At 44.1% G+C, this 23,277-nt stretch overlaps 1 protein-coding gene across 4 annotated transcripts in view; it reads left to right on the top strand.

Annotated features, from left to right (window-relative positions):
- Positions 1-23,277, top strand: part of YME1L (ATP-dependent zinc metalloprotease YME1L) — a 50,130-nt gene that overhangs the window by 17,657 nt on the left and 9,196 nt on the right. For all 4 annotated transcript variants that reach the window (XM_037422725.2, XM_075892511.1, XM_075892510.1 and 1 more), the window contains exons 10-18: positions 543-695; positions 3,650-3,782; positions 7,235-7,297; positions 11,380-11,648; positions 12,241-12,392; positions 14,315-14,441; positions 15,392-15,465; positions 22,065-22,172; positions 22,460-22,602. In XM_037422725.2, coding sequence (XP_037278622.2) covers positions 543-695; positions 3,650-3,782; positions 7,235-7,297; positions 11,380-11,648; positions 12,241-12,392; positions 14,315-14,441; positions 15,392-15,465; positions 22,065-22,172; positions 22,460-22,602 — 1,222 coding nt within the window. The remainder of the gene's footprint in view (positions 1-542; positions 696-3,649; positions 3,783-7,234; positions 7,298-11,379; positions 11,649-12,240; positions 12,393-14,314; positions 14,442-15,391; positions 15,466-22,064; positions 22,173-22,459; positions 22,603-23,277) is intronic.

Genomic DNA, 23,277 nt, shown 5'->3' with positions numbered 1-23,277 from the left:
AGAACGTTTGCAATAATCTGCCTTTTTTTTACATCAGTTATCTAAAAACATCGCAATATTTAACCTTTTTCTTTTCCTGGATCTTCAGAAGCTAGACGCATGATTTTTCCCCACTTCCAAGACAACGGAAGGGATGGCATAGTCTACTGAGCTTGAATTATGGATATCAATATAGGCAGATTTTTTTATCAGCTTTACCGTCAAGGTATTCTTGTCTATTTTGGCACGAAAATCGGGATGATCTATTCAAAATAATTATATGTTCCAAAATTTTTCGTTCACTTAAGAGAGCAATGCTACCAGTAGTAATCCTCCAGCAGGTCTTTGGGTAAGGGTCACACACACACACACACACACACACACACACACACACACACACACACACACACACACACACACACAGCCACTCTGCAGTGCACTGTAGACTGCTGAGCTCTGCGTGATTTGTCAAAAGCTTGATCGTGCCCTGAAGAGAGGAGGATAACGAGAAATGTGCTGGCACGATGTGATCTGGTGACGATGTGGGAACTGTCTGCTTGCAGGTGTGCTTCTAGTGGGGCCTCCGGGCACCGGCAAGACCCTGCTGGCTCGGGCTGTGGCCGGCGAAGCGAATGTGCCCTTCTTCCATGCAGCTGGCCCAGAGTTTGATGAAATACTTGTTGGCCAGGGTGCACGAAGGGTCAGGGACCTATTCAGTGAGTTTTCATGATGTCGTATTTTAGTTTGATTGGCATCATTGTGCATAAAAAAACAGCAAGGCAGTCACGGAAAAGACGCAACATTGCACAGCTGAGGGCCCAAAAGCAGGTCCTGAAGCATACCTGAAAAACTGTATGCTCAATTTAAGCAGAATAAAATGGGGATCTAATTATGGGCAACAACTTTAATAAGTGAAGCTTCAGACGACAAAAGAACGTAAATCTTTTCCTTATTAGATGCAGGGATCGATGCTACGAGAATCCTCTTCATGATAGAGTGATTACCTGTGTGCTATCAAGCTCGGAAAAAAAGAACTTTTATTTTGTCGGCCTAATCCCTTGTCTGAAATGTTAAACGATCTTTCAATAGAAAAAAACAAATTCACAGCCTTACTTTCTGCTTCTTATGGCAGAATGGTCTTATTTTTCCCCGCTGTTTGTATTTGTAGTTTCTGTCTAGTTTTCCGCCACCCAGTCTTTAACCGTCTCTTACTTATTTCGTCATCATCATTTATTTAATCCTTAAAGGACACTAAAGGCAAATATTAAGTCGATGTTGATTGCTGAAATAGTGGTCCAGAAACCTCATAGTGCTACTTTTGTGGCAAGGAAGTGCTTATTTTGAAATAAAGTCATGTTTTAGTGGTCCGCATTGCGTTGGCACACTTCAACTTACCTGCCTCAAAATGAAAACACTCACATCAGTGTTGCCATGCACAACGTTGCCCAGTTTTACTGCACGGTCGCCGAGAAGCAGCAGCTGGATGAAAGTAACGGGGGCCACAGTAGCAACAATGGCCATTAAGCAATTTTCTGCCATGGCCTCCGAGATGGCAGGCGTGCTTGGTTAAACTGGGCTCCGCTAGATGGCACGACCTGTCCAGTTTAACCAGGCGAATATTGAACTCTTGAACCACTCACGCCATTCCCCATAGTAACGCCCAGCGGTTCCTTTTTCCATGAATCAAACAAAAATGAACAAGCAGCATTTTATTATGTCTCTTGATGCACAGAAAGTTCTTGTTTTAGTGAATCGAGTTCAATTATTAGTGATTAATCGTAGGTGTTGACTCTAATGTCATCGGGGTCATCTTGCGAATGTCCTACTCGTGGTGCATGTGTTCTTGTGCATTTACCTAAATTTTTCAGTAAGTAGGGCACTGCTGTTTATAATATGGTCATCTTAGAGATTGTTATGCATTGAGTTTTCACTCTGACATAGATTGCTATTTGCCTTAAGTGCTCCTTTAAGGACCCCAATGGGGCATTGCAAGGCGGGGGGGGAGCAAACAGTAAAACCATATCATGTTCTTTTGATGTAACCAAGTTTCTTTGATGCACCAGCTACTAAGTGTATGATAAGATCCAACTAGAAAAGAGTGTTATAAATTAGTACAGCAAGAAATCTGTATCTGTCTAGACATGCTAAGTTCGTTGAGGTTAAATGGTAGACGTATTCACAGACTGCTTGCAAGATAGGTGCATGACTTTTGCATTTGGTAACGTCTGCATCATCCACAGTAAACACTAGAACAACCACCACTATCAATCATGAAATTCTTCAAAACGACCTGTCCTGTCCACACTAAACACTAGTTTACTGTGGACACTAAGGACTGGTCGGTTTGAAGAATTTCATGTTTGATAGTGGTGGTTGTTAGGCGATACAGCACACAATTGTCTGTAAATAATCGAATGCATGATGAAATTCCTAATGGTAGATCGTTCACATAAATTAGCAAGAGTAAGAGGCTGAGCCCAAACCCCTGAGGGATAATAGATTTTGAGATAAGCTGAAGTGGTATTAGGACTGGCAATGTCAGTGAACTGGGATTGATCTGGTAGGAAGCATCTGATCCATTACAGGGACAAAGGGTCCAAGTTAAGACAGCAGAGTTTGTTTATTAGTCGTGCATGAGCGACGGGATTGAAGGCGTTAGAGAAATCCATGTGTGTGACGTCAATTTTGAAACAGAAAATCTAAGTTTACTTGGAGGTCAGTAATGAACTATGAGAGCCGATTTTTGCAACACAGACAAGGTAGGAAGCCTGTTGGCATCAGGTAGCATGTGATCTTATTATGAGTTGGCAGCTGACCAATAATCCCTCACATATTGCTTGAAGCATCAAGTCTGCCAGAAAGAGACTCTTGCTATGAATAAAGGAAAGAAGTGAAAATATTAAGGGCTCGTTTTTCTTTGTGAGACAATAATAATGAGGAGTAGCATACAGGGATCCCAAGGAAAGTATAGAGAATGTTACTGGGAATAAATGTAACGTAAATGTGAAGAAGAAAAGTGAACGAAAATATGGCTTGTCACGGGCAGGAACCACGCCTCTGAGCTTCGAAGAGTGCGTCCGATGCCCTACCAACTGAGCTACCGTAACAGCCATTCCCCCCCCCCCCCTATCCACTTTACGTGGTTGGTACTTATGTGCATTTAAACATGGGAGCGTCAGTGAGTGCTACCAGTGGCCATTACAGGGAGTTTGAAACACTCATTTTTTTTAATTATTGAATTATCTTTGCCTGTGGTACTTGATTGGGCTAAAAATCATCACTGATTCAGCCTCTTGGTATCCATCAGCAAAGCACTGATGATGCCGTGGCCATGTTGGCCATGATCACAATGCCTCTCTACAAGCTGACCTTTGCTTTTTGTAGTAAACCACGTTGTCATTAAGGCTAAACATGCTCTGCACGCAATTTTTTCCCAACAAGTTTTGCACTACTTTTTTTTATGTTGAGTTGTGAATATGAAAATAATTTTGAAAATTGATGTTTGGAAGCAAGTTATCCGCCTTAGAAATTTAACATAAAAGTAGACAACAAGAATTAGGGCATAATTTCATCCATGTTTTAGCAATGATTGTAATCACCAAATTTTGTACTTTAGTCTCTCGCCATGATCGTTTCTTGCTTCACTACATGGCTTTAATTATTTTCCGAGGTACGGCAAAGATGCGAGCCCCTTGTGTGGTATTCATCGACGAGATTGACTCTGTGGGAGCAAAGAGAACCAACTCTGTGCTGCATCCGTACGCGAATCAGACCATCAACCAGTTGCTCACGGAAATGGATGGGTATGGTATCCCTGCTCACACACTTAGACTGTTTATTGGACATCTTGTAAATGTGTAGCAAATATGGCATTGTTGCAATGGTATACCTCTTTTCCACACACATTATGTTGACCGTGTATGAGTACTATGCGATATTGATGTCAAGGCTTTAGGTACTTCGTTTAATTAAGGCAAGTTGAGGTGTTGGAATACATTATAGTGCAATTCATTGTAATTAATTGAAATTTCAGTGTAAAAGATTATATAGTTATTTTACAGTAAGGAATGCCACCAACATTTCCTCATAAAATGAATTCAACAGCTCACTCAACCTACATGCAATTGCTATGTACTGTGGAAAGCATTCCCGGAAAGGTAAAAGAATATTTTGAAGTTCCTGCTGAAATACCCCGCTTCCAACATATCGTTATACATGGTAATGTCTTCATTTTGATGAAGACTACGTGCAGCAAAATATGTTGCCCACAAATAATTGAAAGTGGTCCAGACCCCTCGTGCTTGGTAAAAAAAAAGAGCACATGACTGATAGCTGACATAAACTAAGTGCGGTGATTGGATCAGATGTGCTTTTTCCCGCCGTGGTGCCACTATTTGTGCAGCACCGCGCTGTGTTAAAACTTCACAGTTGTGACGCTACTGCGTGCTGGAATCGCACAAGGCCAGAGCCATCTCATTTTGTGACACATGGTCAAGGTCGTGGCACACATGTAATGCAGCTTCTTTTCCCAGTGTCTTCCCTTCTCGCGTAGCTTGTGGTGCGCTTCTCAAGACAAAAGAGGGAAGTGCACAAGAGCACACTATCTTGGGCCGTTTGGCGCATCGTCGCTTGAAAAACGCGGAAGGTAAAAACAAGAAGAACAAAGATAAAACAGAAAGAACACATTCTTCCGAGACAGAGTCATTTTTGTTCTTGTTTTTAACGTTGAGCCACTTCTTTCAAGGAAAATAAAGTGCGCAAAGAGTGGGACACACTCAAATCTCAATATAACCAACATGGATATTACAAGTTATTGGTTATAATGAAGTGGATAATAATTTTGTCATAGATACGGTGTTACGAATATATGTTTATAACAAATATTTGGGTATAATGAAGTATTTTCATGGCAGGTTTGACTTTGTTATAGTGAGTTGTGAGTGTATCCCTGTAGCATTGCTCATTTTTAACTGATTATGAAAAATTTTTGTGGCAATCAGTTTGTGTGGCATTAAACTCTGATAGCGAGGTGACTCGATGATTGCTTAAAAAATTCGTTCGGGAACTTTTATATTAGGTAATAGGAATGTTAACTTTACCATCAGCTCAGTGTTAGTGGTCGCTATGTTGCCAATAGTACACAGAAATGATAAAAAGTAAGTCACGTCTTCTAATGAGGGCACAGTGTCATAAGGGCATATACAGTGAAATCTTGTTAGTTCAAGTCCCGTTAATTTTGAATTTCAATTAATTCGGCCCCAGCGTGTGGTCCCGTCCAAAATGTTAATTCGGCTAATTCAAACTCCCAACCGCGCTTGGGCAGGTAAGCAGCAGTGGATTCCGCAGGCCAAATCTACAGTGCACCTAAACAACTATGAGATCGGATTGTGGCCTCCGAGATTCGAAACTTCTTTCATGGGTATTAATCAGCGTTGCATCTCGGAGGCATACTCATTAAAAAAAAAAAAAAAACCCACATGGTGGTCATTTACAACCAAACTGAAAGGCAGTGCATCACCACTGTCATCAGAAACAGGGCAAGATGCAACCAACAGATTTGCCTCTCTTTTTTTCTTGTGCGTCCAACTTGTGTATGTGATGGCTCAGTTGGATTGTTCACTTGTACTGTGCCGTTGATTTTAAATAATTCATCTTTGTATGTGATCGATGTCATCTAAAGCCTTATTGCATGCTTGTTTTGCTGCTGTTCTTTTAATTACATTTCTGTCACCGTGCTTATACGATTTTTTATTACCGAGCTCGTTGTCTACCTTGTGCGAAACTGGGGTGGCCTCTCCTGCGTCTCCTGTGGCCCCTGCCACACCAACCCCCGCAGCGAAGAGGGTGAAGTACGAAGCTAAGGATTTCGTATGGAAGGTGAAAATATTGAAGGTGTTGCAAGGTGGGAGCATCTATGAAAGAAATCGTGGAAAAGTTCAATGTGAAAAAAAGCACGTTGAGCAGTTACCTGAAGAACGAAGACCAGATAATGCAAGCGTACGACGGCAACATATTTGGAGATAAAAGGAAAAGGCTTTGAACGGCAGTGCATCCCAAGCTAGAAAAAGCACTGTTGTGCTGGATTGCCACTTCGCGCGATGCACGTTTGCCATTGAGCGGCCCCTATATGTGCGCACAAGCAGAAAAGTTCGCGCTGACCATGAATATACACTCTTTCAATGCGTCGGAAGAATGGTTCGGCCGCTTCAAGAAGCTACGCGGGCTGGTGTTCAGCAACATGTGGTAAAGATGTTTTAAGAATATTAAGCAGCTGCCTGTCAACTACTGGTTTAACATAAAGGATTGGTTGACTGCTGAACTTTTTCAAGCTTGGCTGCGTCAGCTTGACCGCCGCTTTGCGGCCAAAGTTCGGAAGGTGTTGTTTGTGCTGGACAACTGTAGTGCGCTCACAAAGGTGTACGGTCTCGAGAACATTGAACTGCTGCTCCTGCCTCCGAACACAACGGCTTCCTTCCAGCCGATGGACTAGGGAATCGTACAGTTTGTGAAAAGCCACTATCAATCGCAGGTACTCGAGCGGACGTTGCTCTGCATAGAGACATGCAAGCAGTACGAAGTAAGCCGACCAAGCGCAATCCACATGCTCACATACATGTGGAACAGCACATCCCCTGAAGTAGCCGCCAACTGCTTTAGGCATACCGGCTTCGTGCACAATGCTGCTGACCCAGGTGTGGTGGCCAACAAGAAAAGCGACAAAAAGCAAGACAGCCTCTATACAAGCATCATGCCAGCTGATGTGCCCTTTAGCGATTACGTTGCAATTGACAGCGATGTTGCCGTGGCCAGCACAGTGATCGATAGTGATATCATCGTCGAAGTCTTGGGTGGCGAAGGGGAATCAGCCCACGTGGTTCAGACGAGCGTACACGCCACACAACGATAGAGGCTGCGCATGCGTTGGCCGTTTTAGAGTGAATATGCATGGTGCGCGGACTAAGCCACCTGCAGGAACTGCACAAGATTGTGGCTTCGTACATTGCCTCTGTGAACAAACCACGATCACAAACTTTTTTAAGAAATAGAAGTTTCATGGTGTAAAAGACATTATTCAAGTGTTTTGTTCGTACTCACAATAATGTGTACCCTCGGTTAATTTGGACATTCTCTCCTGTCCCACTAAGTCTAAATTAATGGAGTTTTACTGTAGTATCGTTCTTGCCTTTTGTTGATAAAGTGCAAATAATTTCAGAGTGGACTTTTTTCTTCTTTTTTTGTCTCTCCTTCACTCTAGCTTCAGGCAAAATGAAGGAGTTATTGTTCTTGGTGCTACAAATCGTAGGGACGACCTTGACAAGTAAGTGCTGCTAAAATTATCTTGCTCTTTCGATGTGCCTTGTGCTCATCTGTCAGCGCTTGTTTCATGTTAAGTGATTTGAAGCTAAACGTTTTAATAAGATGGCCTGTTTGGTCTGGTTAATCAGCTGCAATAAAAAAAAAATGGGTGTATGTATTTTTTTTTCTGGATCCAGCTCTTTTGAAGTGAACTAGTTACAAACATAAGGTTGCTAATTAGATTGTCACAAACAGCAGCACCGAGACAGCTGCAGTACTAACAGGCAGACATTGTCATAAAACAGGGAGACAACACATTCAATACTTAGCATAAAAGAGCCCCAATGCAAAATTTGTTGCCCTCTGCATAAAGCGAGCTTCCAATACTATTATGCAAAATAGATTCATGCTCTCTGCAACAGACGAAAAGTTGGGTGCTGACACTATCTCAATCAGAAATAAATTCCATTCTTCACTTGTTTCTGGAGAAAATGAATGCCTAAAGGTATTATTACACAATTGGTATGGCCCTATTTTCTTGGAACTGTTTCTGAGAGGCAATAGACTGATCTCACCAGGTGACCTGCGCATGCACGGGTTTCTGACAGCGGCGCTGCCGCCATCTTAGTTGGAGTACTCGGGGCGCTGTTGGGGCGGCTAGGTCGCCTCGTGTTCACGCGCTTGAGTTGCCTTATTGAATTCATATTCGTTATTGAAAATTGAGAATCCAGTCCCTGTCGTCATAAGAGCAAAAATCACCTTTAGTGGACATCAACGCACGAATTATACATATACAGTATGCATAAAAGAACTTCCCCAAACTCTGTGATATGAAGACGGGCAAAAAAACAATCGGTTGGGATGAGAAAAAATAAAGAAGCTTTTTGTACATCTCTTCCATCCAAAGAACACTTTCCATGTACACTCTGTTGTTGACGCAAGTAATCGATTAGAGTAATGCCGTAAACGGGAATGATTATGAAATTGTGTCCATGCGTTGAATGGCTACTGGTCACATGCCATTTGAAAAGTTTATAACCTTCACAGAAATCATGTGAACGGCATAATATTTCCTACTGCACAAGGGATGGATCAGTCACTAAGAAGCTACGATGACACACACATTGTGGTGGATGAATAGGGATCCACACTGTATAGTGTGGATCCCGGTAATGGCCCTCAGCGGATGGACGGCTCGCTAACGATATCGTCTATAGGCATATCGCTTTGAAGCCGCAGTGCGCCCACGTACATATAAGAAGCTATGCTTCGATACCGCTGTTGACACTTTATGTGGCGTTCATGATATCACATTTTTAAAGGAATGGGGCCGTTCTCGCGGGGGCATTAGCTATGATGCTGGCACGGCAGAGTTTTTGCCGTGCACTGCATCATTTGCACCACAGGTCTCATTTGCACTACAGGTCTCATTCAAGCAATGCGCTTCACAGTCGTCATTGCTTTTGGTTAGAGATCTGTTTAGGTGATCCCCGTGTTGCTCTGAAAACATATCCATCCAATTTGCCGCCGCTGACGACGATCGCCCCGGCAAGGGATCGAGCACACATTGTATGAAGTTTTCCAGTCACTGATCGGCCCATCAGTCGCGCATAAAGCTTGCTATGATGCAATATTGCTGTTATTTGAACCACTGCTAAACTACCCTGCATTACGTTATACGCACTGAACTCGCAAACACTTTGAACTACACGTTGGAAGAACGCGGTATTTGCCGCTTTGACGGATTTCGTTGGTTGTTGAGTTTGATATCCTTTAAAAGCCTGTGCAATATCCGAGTCTTTTTGTTCCAGACTGCCCTTTTAGCATCCCAGCGCACAGCACGTGAACTCAACCATTATGATTTATCCAAATACAGCTGCTAAAGCTCGTTTATGCAGCGCAACGTACCAAGTATTCCAAGTACTGACATGCACTGTCCCAGCAGTGGTGTAGTGCAACACGCAGTGAGATTGGTCTATTAGTATTGCAGTGAACGATTGGACCATTGTCAAATATTATATCTGTGATGTTTAAAAATTTTTTTCAGTGTAAGGTACATAGTCAAAGGTATTAGAACAGTCTGATGACATTGTCATTGTATGATCGCCTGAAGCTGGGTGTTGCTCTAATCGTTTGAATGACAGCCAATACTGAAACCAATCTGAGATGGGGGCCTAGTGCTGCCTGTCGATTTTAACGTACAATAATGCTCCCCCCCCTCACCATCGTACATATATCTATCGATAGCCTCCTATCGATGATTACAAATGAGCATTTGCCAGGTTCGAAGTGTGCCTGTACAACTAGCATCATTTAGTGTGTAAACAAAACTGTACCTTTGCCGTTCTACTTGCTTGTTTTGGTTTTCGGCCAAAACCAGCTGTCGTGGTTCTTAATACAGTGTTGCTGCCTTGTGCAGTGACTTTGTCAAGACTGCACGTGACTACTTAGTTGCGTCCATTCGTGCACGGAATTTTCTAGGGATGTGTAAATTGTGAAATTTCATCTCGAATCGAACTCAAAAATCAAGTAGTGCCAAATAGTGGCCAAAAATATTGAACATAAAATACAAAAGTTTCATTGAAAATTAAAAAAAAAAACGGCAAAGAAATGAAATTTGTCTCTGTCCTCAAGCACATAATGCACTCAGTGACTGCTACCAAAAGACCACAAGTTGTGCTGCAAGAACACAAGCTGTTCCACATGACCTGGCTTTAGGCTCTCTTGCCACGATGTTACAGTGCTTTCTGCAGTTGAAAACATGCCCTCACTGGGCACCTCAGTGCCAGGGGTGGAAAGGGATTGCAAGGCATTTCTGTTTTTCTTGCAATACCTGGATAATGTGCAACTCGATGCTCTGCGATGCGGCAGTGCCGACTGCACCGCGTGAACAAGTTCTCGTGTGAAGCCTAGCTTGATGTTTTATGGGCCATGGGTTTCATGGGCCAAAGTTAAGACGTTTTGTCACGCTTGCAGCATATGTGACCAAACTAGGCGAGAAGTTCGTGCCTTTATTGGAAGCAGAGTAGTTGACAGTATTGTCACGTGTGCATGCATATGTGTTTACGAGCAAAAATACATGATCTGCTTTAAAATGGATGTGCGCTCACTTTTGAATCAGTATATCAGTGAGAGCTTTAATGAAGTGTTTACTGTAGTGGCTTGGCAGTAATTTTTGGCCACTTCACCTTAACCTAGTGGCACCATTGCCCTTTGTCACATTCTAGATATTTGTCGTGTCGAATTATTCAAAACTTCCCTAACCAAGTTGCATCATTGACTTTTGTCACATTTTAAGTATATCCTGCTGAATTGAAACTTCAAATACTAGCTATTTGAAAGTTTAATAGAATTATTTGTTTAGGTACTATACAATTCAAATTTGAAGCTCGAATATTCACACAGTACTAAAAATTTTTATTCTGGCAGTATCAGTAATACGAGAGTGAATTTTAGTTTGTGGTTTCGAGCAAAACTCATAGGGAAAGGGAATCAAACCACCTAGGAATGTCAACAGGTGCTTTCTAGCTAGTGTAAGTTTGCTCCTTTCACTGCTGCTGCACACTTCCCTCAATATCTCGATTGTTTTCTAAAGACAAAAAATTTTATCTGCCCTGTTTTGGCATCACTTACTGCTTGGAAAGTTTTATTTTTCGCTAGAGGGCAGCCCTCTCTTGACGTTCGTGTCGTACCTTTGGTAGTACTCTTTAGTGCTGTGGGGTAGAATTCACAAAATTTTCTTATCTCTTCCTGCAGAGCAAAGAAAGTTCAAAATTTCTTGTATATTATTGCATGAATCTCCATTATATAACATGTATGTATGAATTTTTTTTTATATTGCATAAATGTAGAGATGCACCGACATTTTGTGTGAGCTGTAATATTCGTACAATTATTCTTGCATAAATAGTATTTTTACAGTGCGTTCGAAAAGTGTTGATTGATACTAATACTAGTAAAAATAGAATTCCTTCTTTTAATTGGTATGATATACTGCCAGTGTTCGGCCTATGGCAAAAAAATGTCTGTGTGTTGGACTACCCGTAATAGTGCTGCTGCGTTCCCGTAGAAAGTGTCTGAGAAGGGTACACTGATTCTGCCCAGGGCACTGTTGCGGCCGGGCCGCTTTGATGTGGAAGTCCAGGTACCTGTGCCAGACCTGGCAGGCCGCAAGGAGATTCTGCAGCTCTACCTGGACAAGGTCAAGGTTGCCTCAGATGTGTCACTGGATGTTCTCGCACGTGGCACAACAGGGTTCACGGGTGCCGACCTGGAGAATGTGGTCAACCAGGCGGCACTGAGGGCAGCCATTGATGCCGCACCAGCCGTGTCCATGCGCTACTTGGAGAGTGCGCGAGACAAGATCCTCATGGGTGAGGGCCTGTTGCTGCCTTCTGCTGGCATAGGTTGGCAAACTCACTCATGAGCTGACTCACTGAGGCTCAGTCAGACTCTGATCGAGCTGTAAGCTTGAATCTGAGTGAGGGAGCGATATTCTGGTGAAATTGAACGCGAGTCAGTCGAGATGAGAAAAATTTTAGCAAGTCTGTGTTCGAGGGAGTTCAGCTGAGGACCTCGAAGAGCCTGAGTATTAGTGACCCTTAAGGGCAAAATGTATTTCATGAGTGAGTATGAGTTTGTTCGAAATAGTTTGCTATCAGCTCACCGCTTCTTGTATTTATATTATCTGTGTTGCTGTTGGCATCGTTAAGCAGCTGTAAACAACACGTTACATAAAACATATGCGACTATATAACATGGCTGTGCATGCAACACTTCTACATATCTGTTTTCCGCATGCTTCGCATAACATTGATTCTCATGGTACATGGGATCTGCCAAATTTTATGTGGTGTTTCTTGACATATTTTTGAAAAGTGTCGTAGCGCTTCAAGTGCTGTAGCCTGTTTAGTGTCAAATTTTTCTTTTGCAATAGCTAGAAGTGACTTTTTACAAACGGGACAGGTCCGGAGCGTAAGTCACGCATCCCTGATGAGGAGGCCAACCTGATCACAGCTTACCATGAGGGTGGCCACGCCTTGGTGGCACACTATTCCAAGGAGGCCCATCCACTGCACAAGGTTACCATCATCCCGAGGGGCCCATCTCTGGGACACGTGAGTGTTTTGAAAGGACTTTGAAAGCCGAAAAATGGTCAAAAAGTTGATTGTCCCAAAGCCACACATTCGGTCAATGTGTGCTGTAACCTACTTTTTTAGATGCGAAGCAGCTCTTCGACTAGCCTGTGTAATGCTGTCCCTCCGTCCGCACCGCGCTTTCCTGGTTGCAGGTGTTGGGGCGGTGCCAAGTAGGTCGCGCCTTCCCTCCCAGTGCGGGCGCGTTGACGTCACTTTAGTCCGTTGCTGCTCGTCACATGTGACACCCGCAAAACCGTCCTACCCCTCCCCCTCTCTTGCCTCCCAAGGCTGTCTACTAGTAGTAAAAAATTGATTGCTCGCTCTGTACAACCGTTCACTGGTCACCTCGTATGTGTAGGCACTGGATCGCGCGTTCGTAATTCGGTCAAGGGCGTCTTTACTTAGCTTTTGCTTGATGAGCGCCAGCGTCGCCGTCGCCGCCAGTGTAAGCGTTAGTGCCGCTGCTTCGCATCTACACGTGGTTCCCTTTTAGCGGGAGATGGTCCCAACTCCCATTAACGGATTTGTTTATCCCTCAAAGCGTTGTTTGTTAATATCAGCATCTGTTTCAATGCAAAGGTACCTCATATAAAACAGATGTTTTAACATCTGGTGAGCAGCAAGCAAGCGCTGGAAATAGTACCCCAACTTTGCATGCTTGCTTTTTCTCAACTGCTGCCACTGTCTTGGTGTTGTTTTGTTTATGCGTTGTTTTGATTGCCTGCTTATATATTTTTTCCCTTTATAATAAATCGTTTAGTTGCGAGAAAGGGCTTGTTCTCTCTTACTTTCTGCTTATTCATGTGCTTTAACGACAGTTATACCATTCAATAGGTGCATTTTGTTGACATCGAAGATTTAGTGGAAGTAGGTAAGTTCTGAAGGGGCTCACGCACGCAGACCTACAAAGGAGGGAAGCAGCTAGCTTGGCCACAGTCCGTCGTGGCTGACTGCACAAACAACAGACAACACACAATAAAAGAATACTACTACAGAAAAATGAACTTGAAGAAGGCTTTCACGTGTGTGTACGAACTTGTACATAACTTTTGAGACGTTTGCACGACGCAGTCAGCAGGCAACAGTCTGCCATGCTGTTCATGAAACATAAAATAAAAAAAGCCAATAAATATCAGCTTTAAATGTTCGCTGCCACTCATGATCACGCCATATCACACGGCGTAATGGTCTTTCGAGGATAACGCCAAGCATAATGACAACCCTAAGTGTTGTCCTCAATAGCCTGTATTGCAATCTGTCGAGTCCTCAAAAAGATGGGGGAGAGCGCGCATTGTCTTTTTTTTTGTGAGTGGGGGCATCTGCTAGCCTGAAACCTGCCAAGATCTTCCTCTACAAAATTGTCCTGGAAGTTTCTGGCTATTCATGGGCCCATGGCAGGTGGCCAGAGCCGCCCAGCTCAAGAAGAACTAATGCTGACTGGAAGTGCTCAGTGTAACTTTGAAAATAAAAGGAATGCGCACTGGCTGGCTCTGGTAGCCCGCTGTTACTCAAAAGCACAAGATCGGAGAGTTCCAGTGGGAAAAAGTGTGAGCGTGTTTTCAAAAAGTAGCAATGCGTTATCCGATTTTGACCCTGAAAAACGTTAAACCAGACCCTATTTATCGCCTGCAATTTCCATGTGTCTGGTCCGCTGAAAAAAACATCTAAAAGGGAAGGTTTTCAAACTTTGGTTTCAAACTGAAGGATGCTGTGAAGGACTGGTTCTCTTTGCAGCGACAGGAATTATGGGAACAAGGAGTCCTTCAGTTCTCATATCGCCGAGTTCATTGTGGTCAGGTGCATAGTGTATACTTCAAATAATAAAGTCTTCGTTTATGGCCACAGCGTCGTTTTGTACCTCTCAATTTGAACACCCTTTGTGCCTTTCTTTTCCTGTGCAGACTGCATATATTCCCGAGAAGGAGCACTACCACGTCACCAAAGCCCAGATGTTGGCTACCATGGACACGCTCATGGGAGGCAGGGCGGCTGAAGAGTTGGTGTTTGGCTCGGAGAAGATCACTTCAGGTACTGCTCTTGCAGCACTTGCCACATGCCTGCTGCGATAGTGGGAACGTGTGTGCCCACTTTTTGTCTGCATTCATGTTCCCTGTCATGAGCAAAGACATTTGCATCTACACTACACCAACTGAGAACTACACTTTTTGATGGTGTAGTTCTCAGTTCACTCTATAGAATCTATCGCCCGCTCTTATTTCACTGCGGTAATGCTGCACTTGCAATGGAAGCTTGCTTAGGTTGTTTTGTTGTGCTGCTTGGCTAAGACGACTTGGCAGTGAAAGCTACTGCGCTATTTTAACATCTGTACATTTTTTAACATAATTTTTTATCACTCTGTAAGTTACTATAAATTACTTCGCGATCACTTCCTACGTTGTAGCACCTTAGTTGACGGTAGGTGTCTTCTTATCTAATGCATGGAGGTGAGGCACACCAGTTACTTTCTTGGTTATGTCATTGCACAGTTTCAACTGTATTTGATGCAAGCTAGCAGCGGCTGCACCTTTCAGTTTTGGGGATAATTTTGTGATGAATACTGGGATTAGCACACCAATGATGCAGACAAAGCTATGTGGTTGCTGCTTTTTTCTTCCCATGCTGCATTTCAAGCTGCTAGCTGGGGGCCAATATTTGTGCTCGCTTCTGCCTCGCATCTTGTTGTGGAAGTGTTGCATGTTTGTCTTTGTTGCCTGGTGGTTTTGGGGATGTTAAAACCCATCTTGTCATAAAGCATGATTGCCACGATATGTTTGGTTGATCAGTTCAGGGAGCTATGATACCAGTGACTTTTAGAGAAATGACTAATTAATGCTCAAATGTTTAGTTTTTTTTATGGATAGCTAGTTGATGTGACTGCCGCTTACTAGGAACACAAGTAAATGATGGAGTTCACTGAAGCATTGTCTTTTCAAGCAACGCCCGTAAGTGTATGCATTTTCTTTGAAATATTTTGCCAGGTGCTTCGAGTGACCTGAAGCAGGCAACTGCACTTGCCACCAACATGGTCAAGGAGTGGGGCATGTCTGAGAAGGTACTTTGTTTCATCTTCATCTGTGTAACTAAGTTAATGAGATTGGGACAGCATTTAGTGATATGTATGTGGTACGTTAATTCCACCTTCTTGGTGCCAGTGATCTGGCAGGTTGACATTAAAGGAGAGGTCATTGAAAAAGAGAAAGATCACTTCAGTGATGGGATACCTGCACTAATTGCACCAAACTTCTAAAAAAGAAAACCTATCCTGCTACATCCTGCAATACGGTTAAACCCCTTTATGAGAGGCATGCTGCGGGCAGCAATTCCAGTCTTTTATATAAGAAGTCTCTTATAAGCAGGGTACCTCGTATGCCTTTTTCTCATCAACTCGTATTTTGGTGTACGCATTCTGGTGTCTCTTACACCCATTTGTCTCTTATATCAGTGTCTCTTATAAAGGATTTCAACTTTATTTTCACTGTACTGAGCCAGAGCAGCACTAAATGTTCTGTTTTTCATATTTTAAAAACGAAGGTAATCTCTTGTGGTCAAAACACAGTAGCATGCACCCATCCTCTTGTGGACACCCCTGGTGCAGTGACTGTGAGCACGGGTAGATTAAGGAAACATGCACGCTTATGCAGTGCTGGTTGTAACACCTTTCTGCTACATTATTGACAGCATATACCGTAATTACTCGAATATAACGCGCACCTTTTTTTCAGTTAAGCGAGTTCATAATTCGCATGCGCGTTAGAATCGAGTACGAAAAAAATATGAATACGGTCATTCTATTGCCATCAGCATTTCCAAAATGGCCGCCCCCTACACGCGTCGGCATGGTGCGTCAGCCACTTCTGCCTATGTGTTTCCTATGTGCGGCACATCGTACGTGTGCTGAGGAGTTCGTCATCTTGTAGTGCATTAGCATCGACGGCGTGGAAGGGTGGACTCCAAAAACTCGAGTGCACCACGATGGCGCTTTTAAAAGAAAAGTCATCGCGTGTGCAGAAACGGATGGAAATCGGGCCGCATCGCGGTCGTTCGGAGTTTCCGAAACGTGCGTGCGGGACTGGCGGAAACAAAAGCAGAAGATTGTCGACAGCAAAGCTTCACGCAAAGGCTTCAGTGGACCACAGTAGGGTCGGTTTCCGCAAATTGAAGAGCTGCTCGGTGAGTATGTGCTTGAGCAGCGAGTGGCACAGTGGTCCGTGACGACAGAACTGCTCCAAGTGCGGGCTATGCAATTAGCCTTAAAAAAAGGTCTAATGCGGAGCCAGTTTAAAGCGAGTAGGTGCTGGCTAACTAACTTTATAAAGAGGAAAGGTTTTTCCTTCCGAAGGTGAACGGGCATATGTGAAACGTTTTGCGGAGGAGTACGATGAAAAGCTTCACAGTTTTCAGTGGTTCATCCTACACTTGCGGCACAACAACGGCTAATTGCTTGGGCAAATCGGGAATGCTGATTCGACGCCTCTTTACTTCGACATGCCCCGCACCACAACCGTCGAGAAGAAGGGGGCGAAGCAAGTTCGCGTGCTGACATCGGTCCACGGTAAAACTACAGTGATGGCAATGCTCTGTTACATGTCAGATTAGCACAAGCTTCCCCCATACCTCATATTTAAATGGAAGACTCTCCCGAAAGGAGTCGTTTTTCTTTAGTGGTGTGATCGTGCGGGCCAGCGAGAAAAATGGGTGCGCGTTGCAATCGATGTCTTACTTTTTTTTTTTTTTGTCGTGGAAATCGGTTGCGCGTTACAATCGAGGGCGCTGTAGAATCGAGTAAATACGGTAATGTAAGTCACCAGAGAGTGAATATACTCCTCATAAACAAAACACCATTTTTCAAACTGGGGAACTGAAGAGAATTAGAAATATTTTCATGTGGTCCTAAATGAAAACGCTGGTGTTCAGGACCATGAAAAGACCATTGTGCTGCTTGTGAATGCATTGACTATATCCTCGCTACATCTTAAAAACTAACTATTCCGGTTTCAATGTTCAGGAGTGCTTTTGCCATGGCATGTGACCATAATCTGGCATCACAAGACAGCAGCTCATAATGTACTAGCAGCAACTGTGCCACCTGCTGTTAGTCACATGTGGCACATGTAAACAACAAGTGAATCGTTGTGCAGGGACTTTGACGGCGTTGTCTGCTGTTCTAACTGATGCAGAGTGCAGTTTTTGATCCCAGTGAACTTTTAATGTCCTCTGCAGTACGCTGGCTTGCAGATATTGGTGACAAAACCATTAAAACAATGTCTTTTATATGTCGAAAGAGAGAAACAGTGGATAAGTGACCCTGGTTCTCAGAAGAAACCATCGTTGGAAGTTAGCACCCTGTGCGCCTACATTTTGCCAGTCTTTGATGCACACTACAAGGAAACCTTCTGAAGGTCTTGAATGTATGAAACGTAGCTTAATGAACTGTTTTGCTGGGCAATTAACGACGTTAAAGAAAAAAAACATTGTTTTAAGGGAACAAGGATGGCACAATAACACAGGACTGACTCGTCCTTGTTTCGTTTCAGTATGAATTCGCAACTTTCAGTGTCCATAGGGGCATACCTGCCAAGTCTCCCGGATTGGCCGGGAGACTCCCAGACTTCTACTGTTTCTTCCGTTTGGATGGTTGGCATGAAAATCTCCCAGAAATGGAAGTGTTTGTGTGTGATCCGGCCGCATTGGCGAAAATGCAGATGAGTCCGCTCCGAGCTTTTTGCGTACCCACCACATGTTATTATGAACGAATTTAGGAGGCGTTCACCTAAACGTACAGTAGAATCTTAGTGATGCAAAACCGCAGCAGATACGAATTTGTGAAATTTTCCAGCCTAATTCCACCATGTCCATTGGGCCTAAATTCGAATGTTCCGAACACATTTCCTAATCGTGGTGAGTGGTATGAACTTAAGTGCGGAAACTGTCGAACTAAGGCCGAGAGCAGCGCACTCGAAGCTTTAAAAGTACGCATGCGACCATTGCACGCACTGTCTTCTACAGTGCATGTGATTGTTGTTGCCACAACCGCTCTGGACGAAACCGCGGTTGCTCTTGGTACGATCATGTATGGCGACGATGTTACTGAGAAACTCAACCAGTCAAAGCAATGCTGCTTTCCGCAATCTCTGGAAACAAAACTGCGGCAGGTGTGATGGCAAAGCGCGATTGTAAAAAGAACTACCGTTTGCTGCAACCACCATGCACAAAACCGCAGTCGCGGAAACGCGGTAGCGATCTATGCTCCGAGGGCATGCAGCGGTAGATTAAAGGCAGTAAATACATTAAAAAAGTCACAGTTTCGCCGTAAGGGCGAAACATTGAATGCGACAGCAACAACTTGGAATGTCACGCTGAGAACGGCAAGCAGATTGTAACATGCAGCTTTCTGCTCACGCACAAGTGACACAAGAAAACGATACACACAGAATGTACGAGAGCGAACTAACAATGTTTACCGCTCGACACGTAACTAGCTGTTTAAACAAAAACTATGCACGAGAGTAATTACATGCACAGATGAGTACAAATTACAAGTGTCCCTGTTATACCTCGCAAAGCGCGCTGTTTCCGCAAATGGGGCCTGTGCAGAAACCGAAGTGAAAGTGACCTTGGTGGGCCCGGCAACTAACGCAATCGTTCCAGTGAAAGCGGAAGGCACACGATTCTCCCCACCGAAAAGTAAGTGCGCTCGCACAAGCATCTAACCCCCCCCCCCCTCCCCCGCCTTTCATCTGCGGGGCAAAGTACGCGTGAGAGATAAGTGCGCGTTGGCACGAGCTGGGCACCCATCGCGGGTGGCTTTTTTTCTTTCTTGTGTTCATATATATATATATATATTCTGCGAATGACAGTGGCGACAAAAAATAAACAGCCTAGACCGTTCATATAATTGCTATCGCAATAACAAGGGGCCAGACGCGTTTTGGTGTTTCTGTCAAAAAAATCTAGTAATGAGCAACGCTTATGCGGCAGCCAGCTGCGCCGTCGTCTGTTCATGCGCGTCCCTGGAAGACATACGCCAGTTTTGACGGAAATAGATTCTGCTTGTTGAGTTGATACTTTGAGACTCGCCTTCATTGATATGTGGGGTTTAATGCCCCAGAACCACCACATGATTATGAGAAACGCCGTAGTGGAGGGCTCTGGAAATTTAGACCACCTGGGGTTCCTTAACGTGCACCCAAATCTGAGGACATGGGCCTACAGCATTTTTGCCTTCATCGAAAATGCAGCCGCCGCAGCTGGGATTTGATCCCGCGACCTGCGGGTCAGCCGCCAAGTACCTTAGCCACTAGACCACCGCGGCAGGGCGTGAGACTCGCCTTAGTGCGAAACCTTACCCTCGTGTGTTCGGCCTCTCCAAGCCACTATAAGACCGCAACGCTGATGTTGGGGCTTGCAATTGAGACCCTGCACTCCACCCCCTTTTGTTTTTCGCTGGTTTTTTTTTTTTTGTACCAAAAAAACAAATAGGGGCAAATAGTTCATTCACCCCCCCCCCTCCCCCGTTGCAGAAATCTCCCGGATTCAGAATTCTTGATCTTGGCAAGTATGTAGGGGGCGCCGCAAGAAAACCAAAATGGCTGTTGATGCTGTGATCCCCTGCCTGCACGGAGCCTTCTTCGCAGGTTTTCCCTCTGCGTTGTTGCCGCCGCTTTTGCCTAGGATAATTTTCCGTAGCATTTACATTCTTTCGAAAGAAGCAGCTCATTTAGAGTGCATAGAGTGTGGGGCACACGGTATGATCTTTCACCGGATTCGACGTCCGACGCGCTCGTGTAGCAGCCAGTTCGGTAACGTTCCGACACACTGCATGGCCGGATCAGGCATCCAGTGTGCGTCAAACTCAGCAGATGTTTCTCATTCACTCAGTCCCGCGATCGCACGGCGGTATATTGACAACAGTAAACAACACGAGAGACAGTTGACATAGGGCCGCTTGGGTCGTTCCTTTACCGCTCCGATCATTTTGACCGTGGGTGTCGGTATCATGCCAGCGAAGATGGGTTACTATTGTTTAATTACGCAAACTAATGCTTAACCCAATAAACTTGTGCTACGGTATGTCACTTATTCAAAACAGCGCCTTCTTACAAGCTACGACTGAGATCGGGAACCACGATGCTTGGGCATTTCGCAGGTAAACATGCTACATTGCAGGCCATCTCGCTGAACCGGCTCAGTTTGCTTCAATATTCATATCAATGTTGTGGAGATGACTGCTTGGGTGTCTCGACGCAGGCAGAAGACCAGAAATGTATATATATATATATATCGTTGCTGAAATTTCAGCGCCCTAGACAGGCTTGCGCTCAATCACGGACGGCGGCAGTGTCTGCCCAGCCGCTGCTCGCATGTGTCAGTTGCGGCAAGCTGTGTTCTTCGCTCGCGCAAGCATAGTTGTATTAACCGTGTTATTGTTGACCCAACAAAAATCACGAGCATTCAAATGCTTGTCTCAGGATTGATAATAATAATTTTTGGGGTTGAACGTCGCAAAACCAACATATTATTTTAAGAGACGCTGTAGTGGAGGGATCCGGAAATTTCGACCACCGGGGATTCTTTAACATGCACTGAAATCTAAGCACATAACACAGGCCTCACAAATTTTCGCCTCTATCGAAAATGCGGCCGCTGTGGCAGGGATTTGGTCCCGCCACTTGCGGGTCTGCAGCAGAGTGCATGGAGAGTGTATGGAGCAGAGTGTGGAGCAGAGTGCATGGAGAGTGTAAACCGTGGAGAGTGTATTTGACACCATGAAGTGCTGTGCTGCTGAGTTCGGTGGGCTCAGCCGTGGCAGCGGTATTTCAAAAGGGCTAAATGGAAAAGAACAATCGTGGGCTTAGATTTGAGAGCACTTTAAGGAACCCCAAGTGGTCAAAATGAATCTGAGGTCCCTGCTATAGCGTGTCCCATCATGTCGTGGTTTTGGTGAATAAAATACAAACAATTCTGTTACGTCCCAGAAGTCATCCCACTTCAAGTGCTCGCTCGTAACCACAATATGTTGACAAGTTTCATGATGTATAGCTTGAAAAAAACCAAGTACGCTAGTGACGCCTGCAGTTTGAGCCTTTTAGCCAAGCAGTTTATGTTGTATTATTCGGGCAATATTGAAGCTGGAAGGTTCTGCAACCTTGCACGAGCAAAATTCATAGCACTTCAGTCCCCGCACACGCAAGATGTTGTGGGACACAACGATGACGAGGCACGGCTGGCAAGTTTTTGTTTTATCACCGCATCACGGTTTGCACTGGTTGCCATGTGGCGGCGCCACCGTAGCTGAAAGTTGGGAATAGTCACCAGCTTGCCAAAACTGGTTGTATGAAAGTGCTCCGATAGGCGACTGCTTTCTTGAGTGCCCAATTTTAAAAACAGGAAGACAATTGGCTTGACTTCAAATTGTTTGTGTGATTTATGTAACGGGTTTCTTGCTAGCTGATAGATAACTGTGTCGTGTTATTCACTTTCAGACGGTGCTGTGCCAGAATGATTCTCGCGAGTTACTCGAGATACTGGTGCCATTAAGGGAAACCTGTCAGCTTATGGCTAATCAAAAATTCATTTGTGCAGATCACAGGTGCAGTTCCTGCTTCCATTTCCTATCTCAGTGGCATTGTTTTCTTTGTTTCCTTGTCCCAGGTTGGTGTGAGAACGTTCGATGAAGATCACAGTTCGCTGATAGTTGTGAATGAACTGGCACCAAACACTGCAGAAGTTATTGATGCAGAGATAAAGAGACTTCTGCATGTAAGTCAGTTTTTTTCCCTCGTGCATGCCTAAGCCACTTATTTTTCTGAGTGTTCTCGAAATCTTCCGTTTCGTTTTTTCTCGTTTGTTAACCTCTGGTATTTTAATTAATTACTTTGAGTTACCCATAGACCATCCTAAACTACTTTTCCATGCTCGGACATTTGATTTCTTGCATTCGAATTGCTGTTAACATTTGTGCTGGTAACCTTTCCTGTATGACGAGGCCTTAATAAATGTCACGAGAACAAAATTACAGCTGCACCTACCTTTTTGCTCTGTGGCAGGAGTCGTACGAGAGGGCTAAGGCGATCCTGAAAACTCACCAGAAAGAGCACAAGCTGCTGGCCGAGGCGCTGCTCAAATACGAGACGCTCGATGCAGATGATGTCAAGCAGCTGCTCAGTGGGAAAGAGCCAATTCGTAAAAGGTAAACAGTCTCCTGCTACAGCAATAAGTCATTCTCTCAATAGGTGGCACAATGCAATGATGAAACCAATGTATTGTATATATTGTGAATTTTTAGTCCAGGCCAGAGGATTGTTCATTAGGTGACCTGATAGTGCACACTGTTTGCAGAGGATGTGTCTCTGCCCCATTCAATAAACTTGTTTTTGTTGTTTTAGTGTGAAGTAGTGAAGTTTTGGCGAGTTTATTTTTGGGACGTCTAATCGTGTTGTACACGCAAAGCATGCTGGCATGTGACAAGTTTCACACAAGCGAATCTTGCCGTCGTATTGTTTCTTGTTTTTTTTCCTTAAAGCCATGTGGTTCTCGGCATTTTCTTTCTTTTGACCTCATTGGGAATCTATACTGAAGTAATTTTATGCGAGCAATACACTTTTTGGTATTTTCCGTGGAGCCAACTGCTCTCACAAACAAACATACTGCTTGGACTTAACATTCTTGGCAGTAGTATCAGTGATGGTAGGCAAGAAAACTAATAATGTCACTAGTGGTTATGACACTAACTTGTGACCCATGGTCTACGTGATGCCCTGTTTGAGCTCACAAAAAATGAACAAGATTTATGAATGACATGCCTAGATGCTGAAGCTGTCAGTGATGACTACGGCCCCTAACTTTATGCGGTGGAAAATTTGGA

Source organism: Rhipicephalus microplus, chromosome 4 (assembly GCF_043290135.1).
Source record: "Rhipicephalus microplus isolate Deutch F79 chromosome 4, USDA_Rmic, whole genome shotgun sequence".
Classification (NCBI taxonomy): domain Eukaryota; kingdom Metazoa; phylum Arthropoda; class Arachnida; order Ixodida; family Ixodidae; genus Rhipicephalus; species Rhipicephalus microplus.
This window is presented reverse-complemented; position numbering and strand designations above follow the sequence as displayed.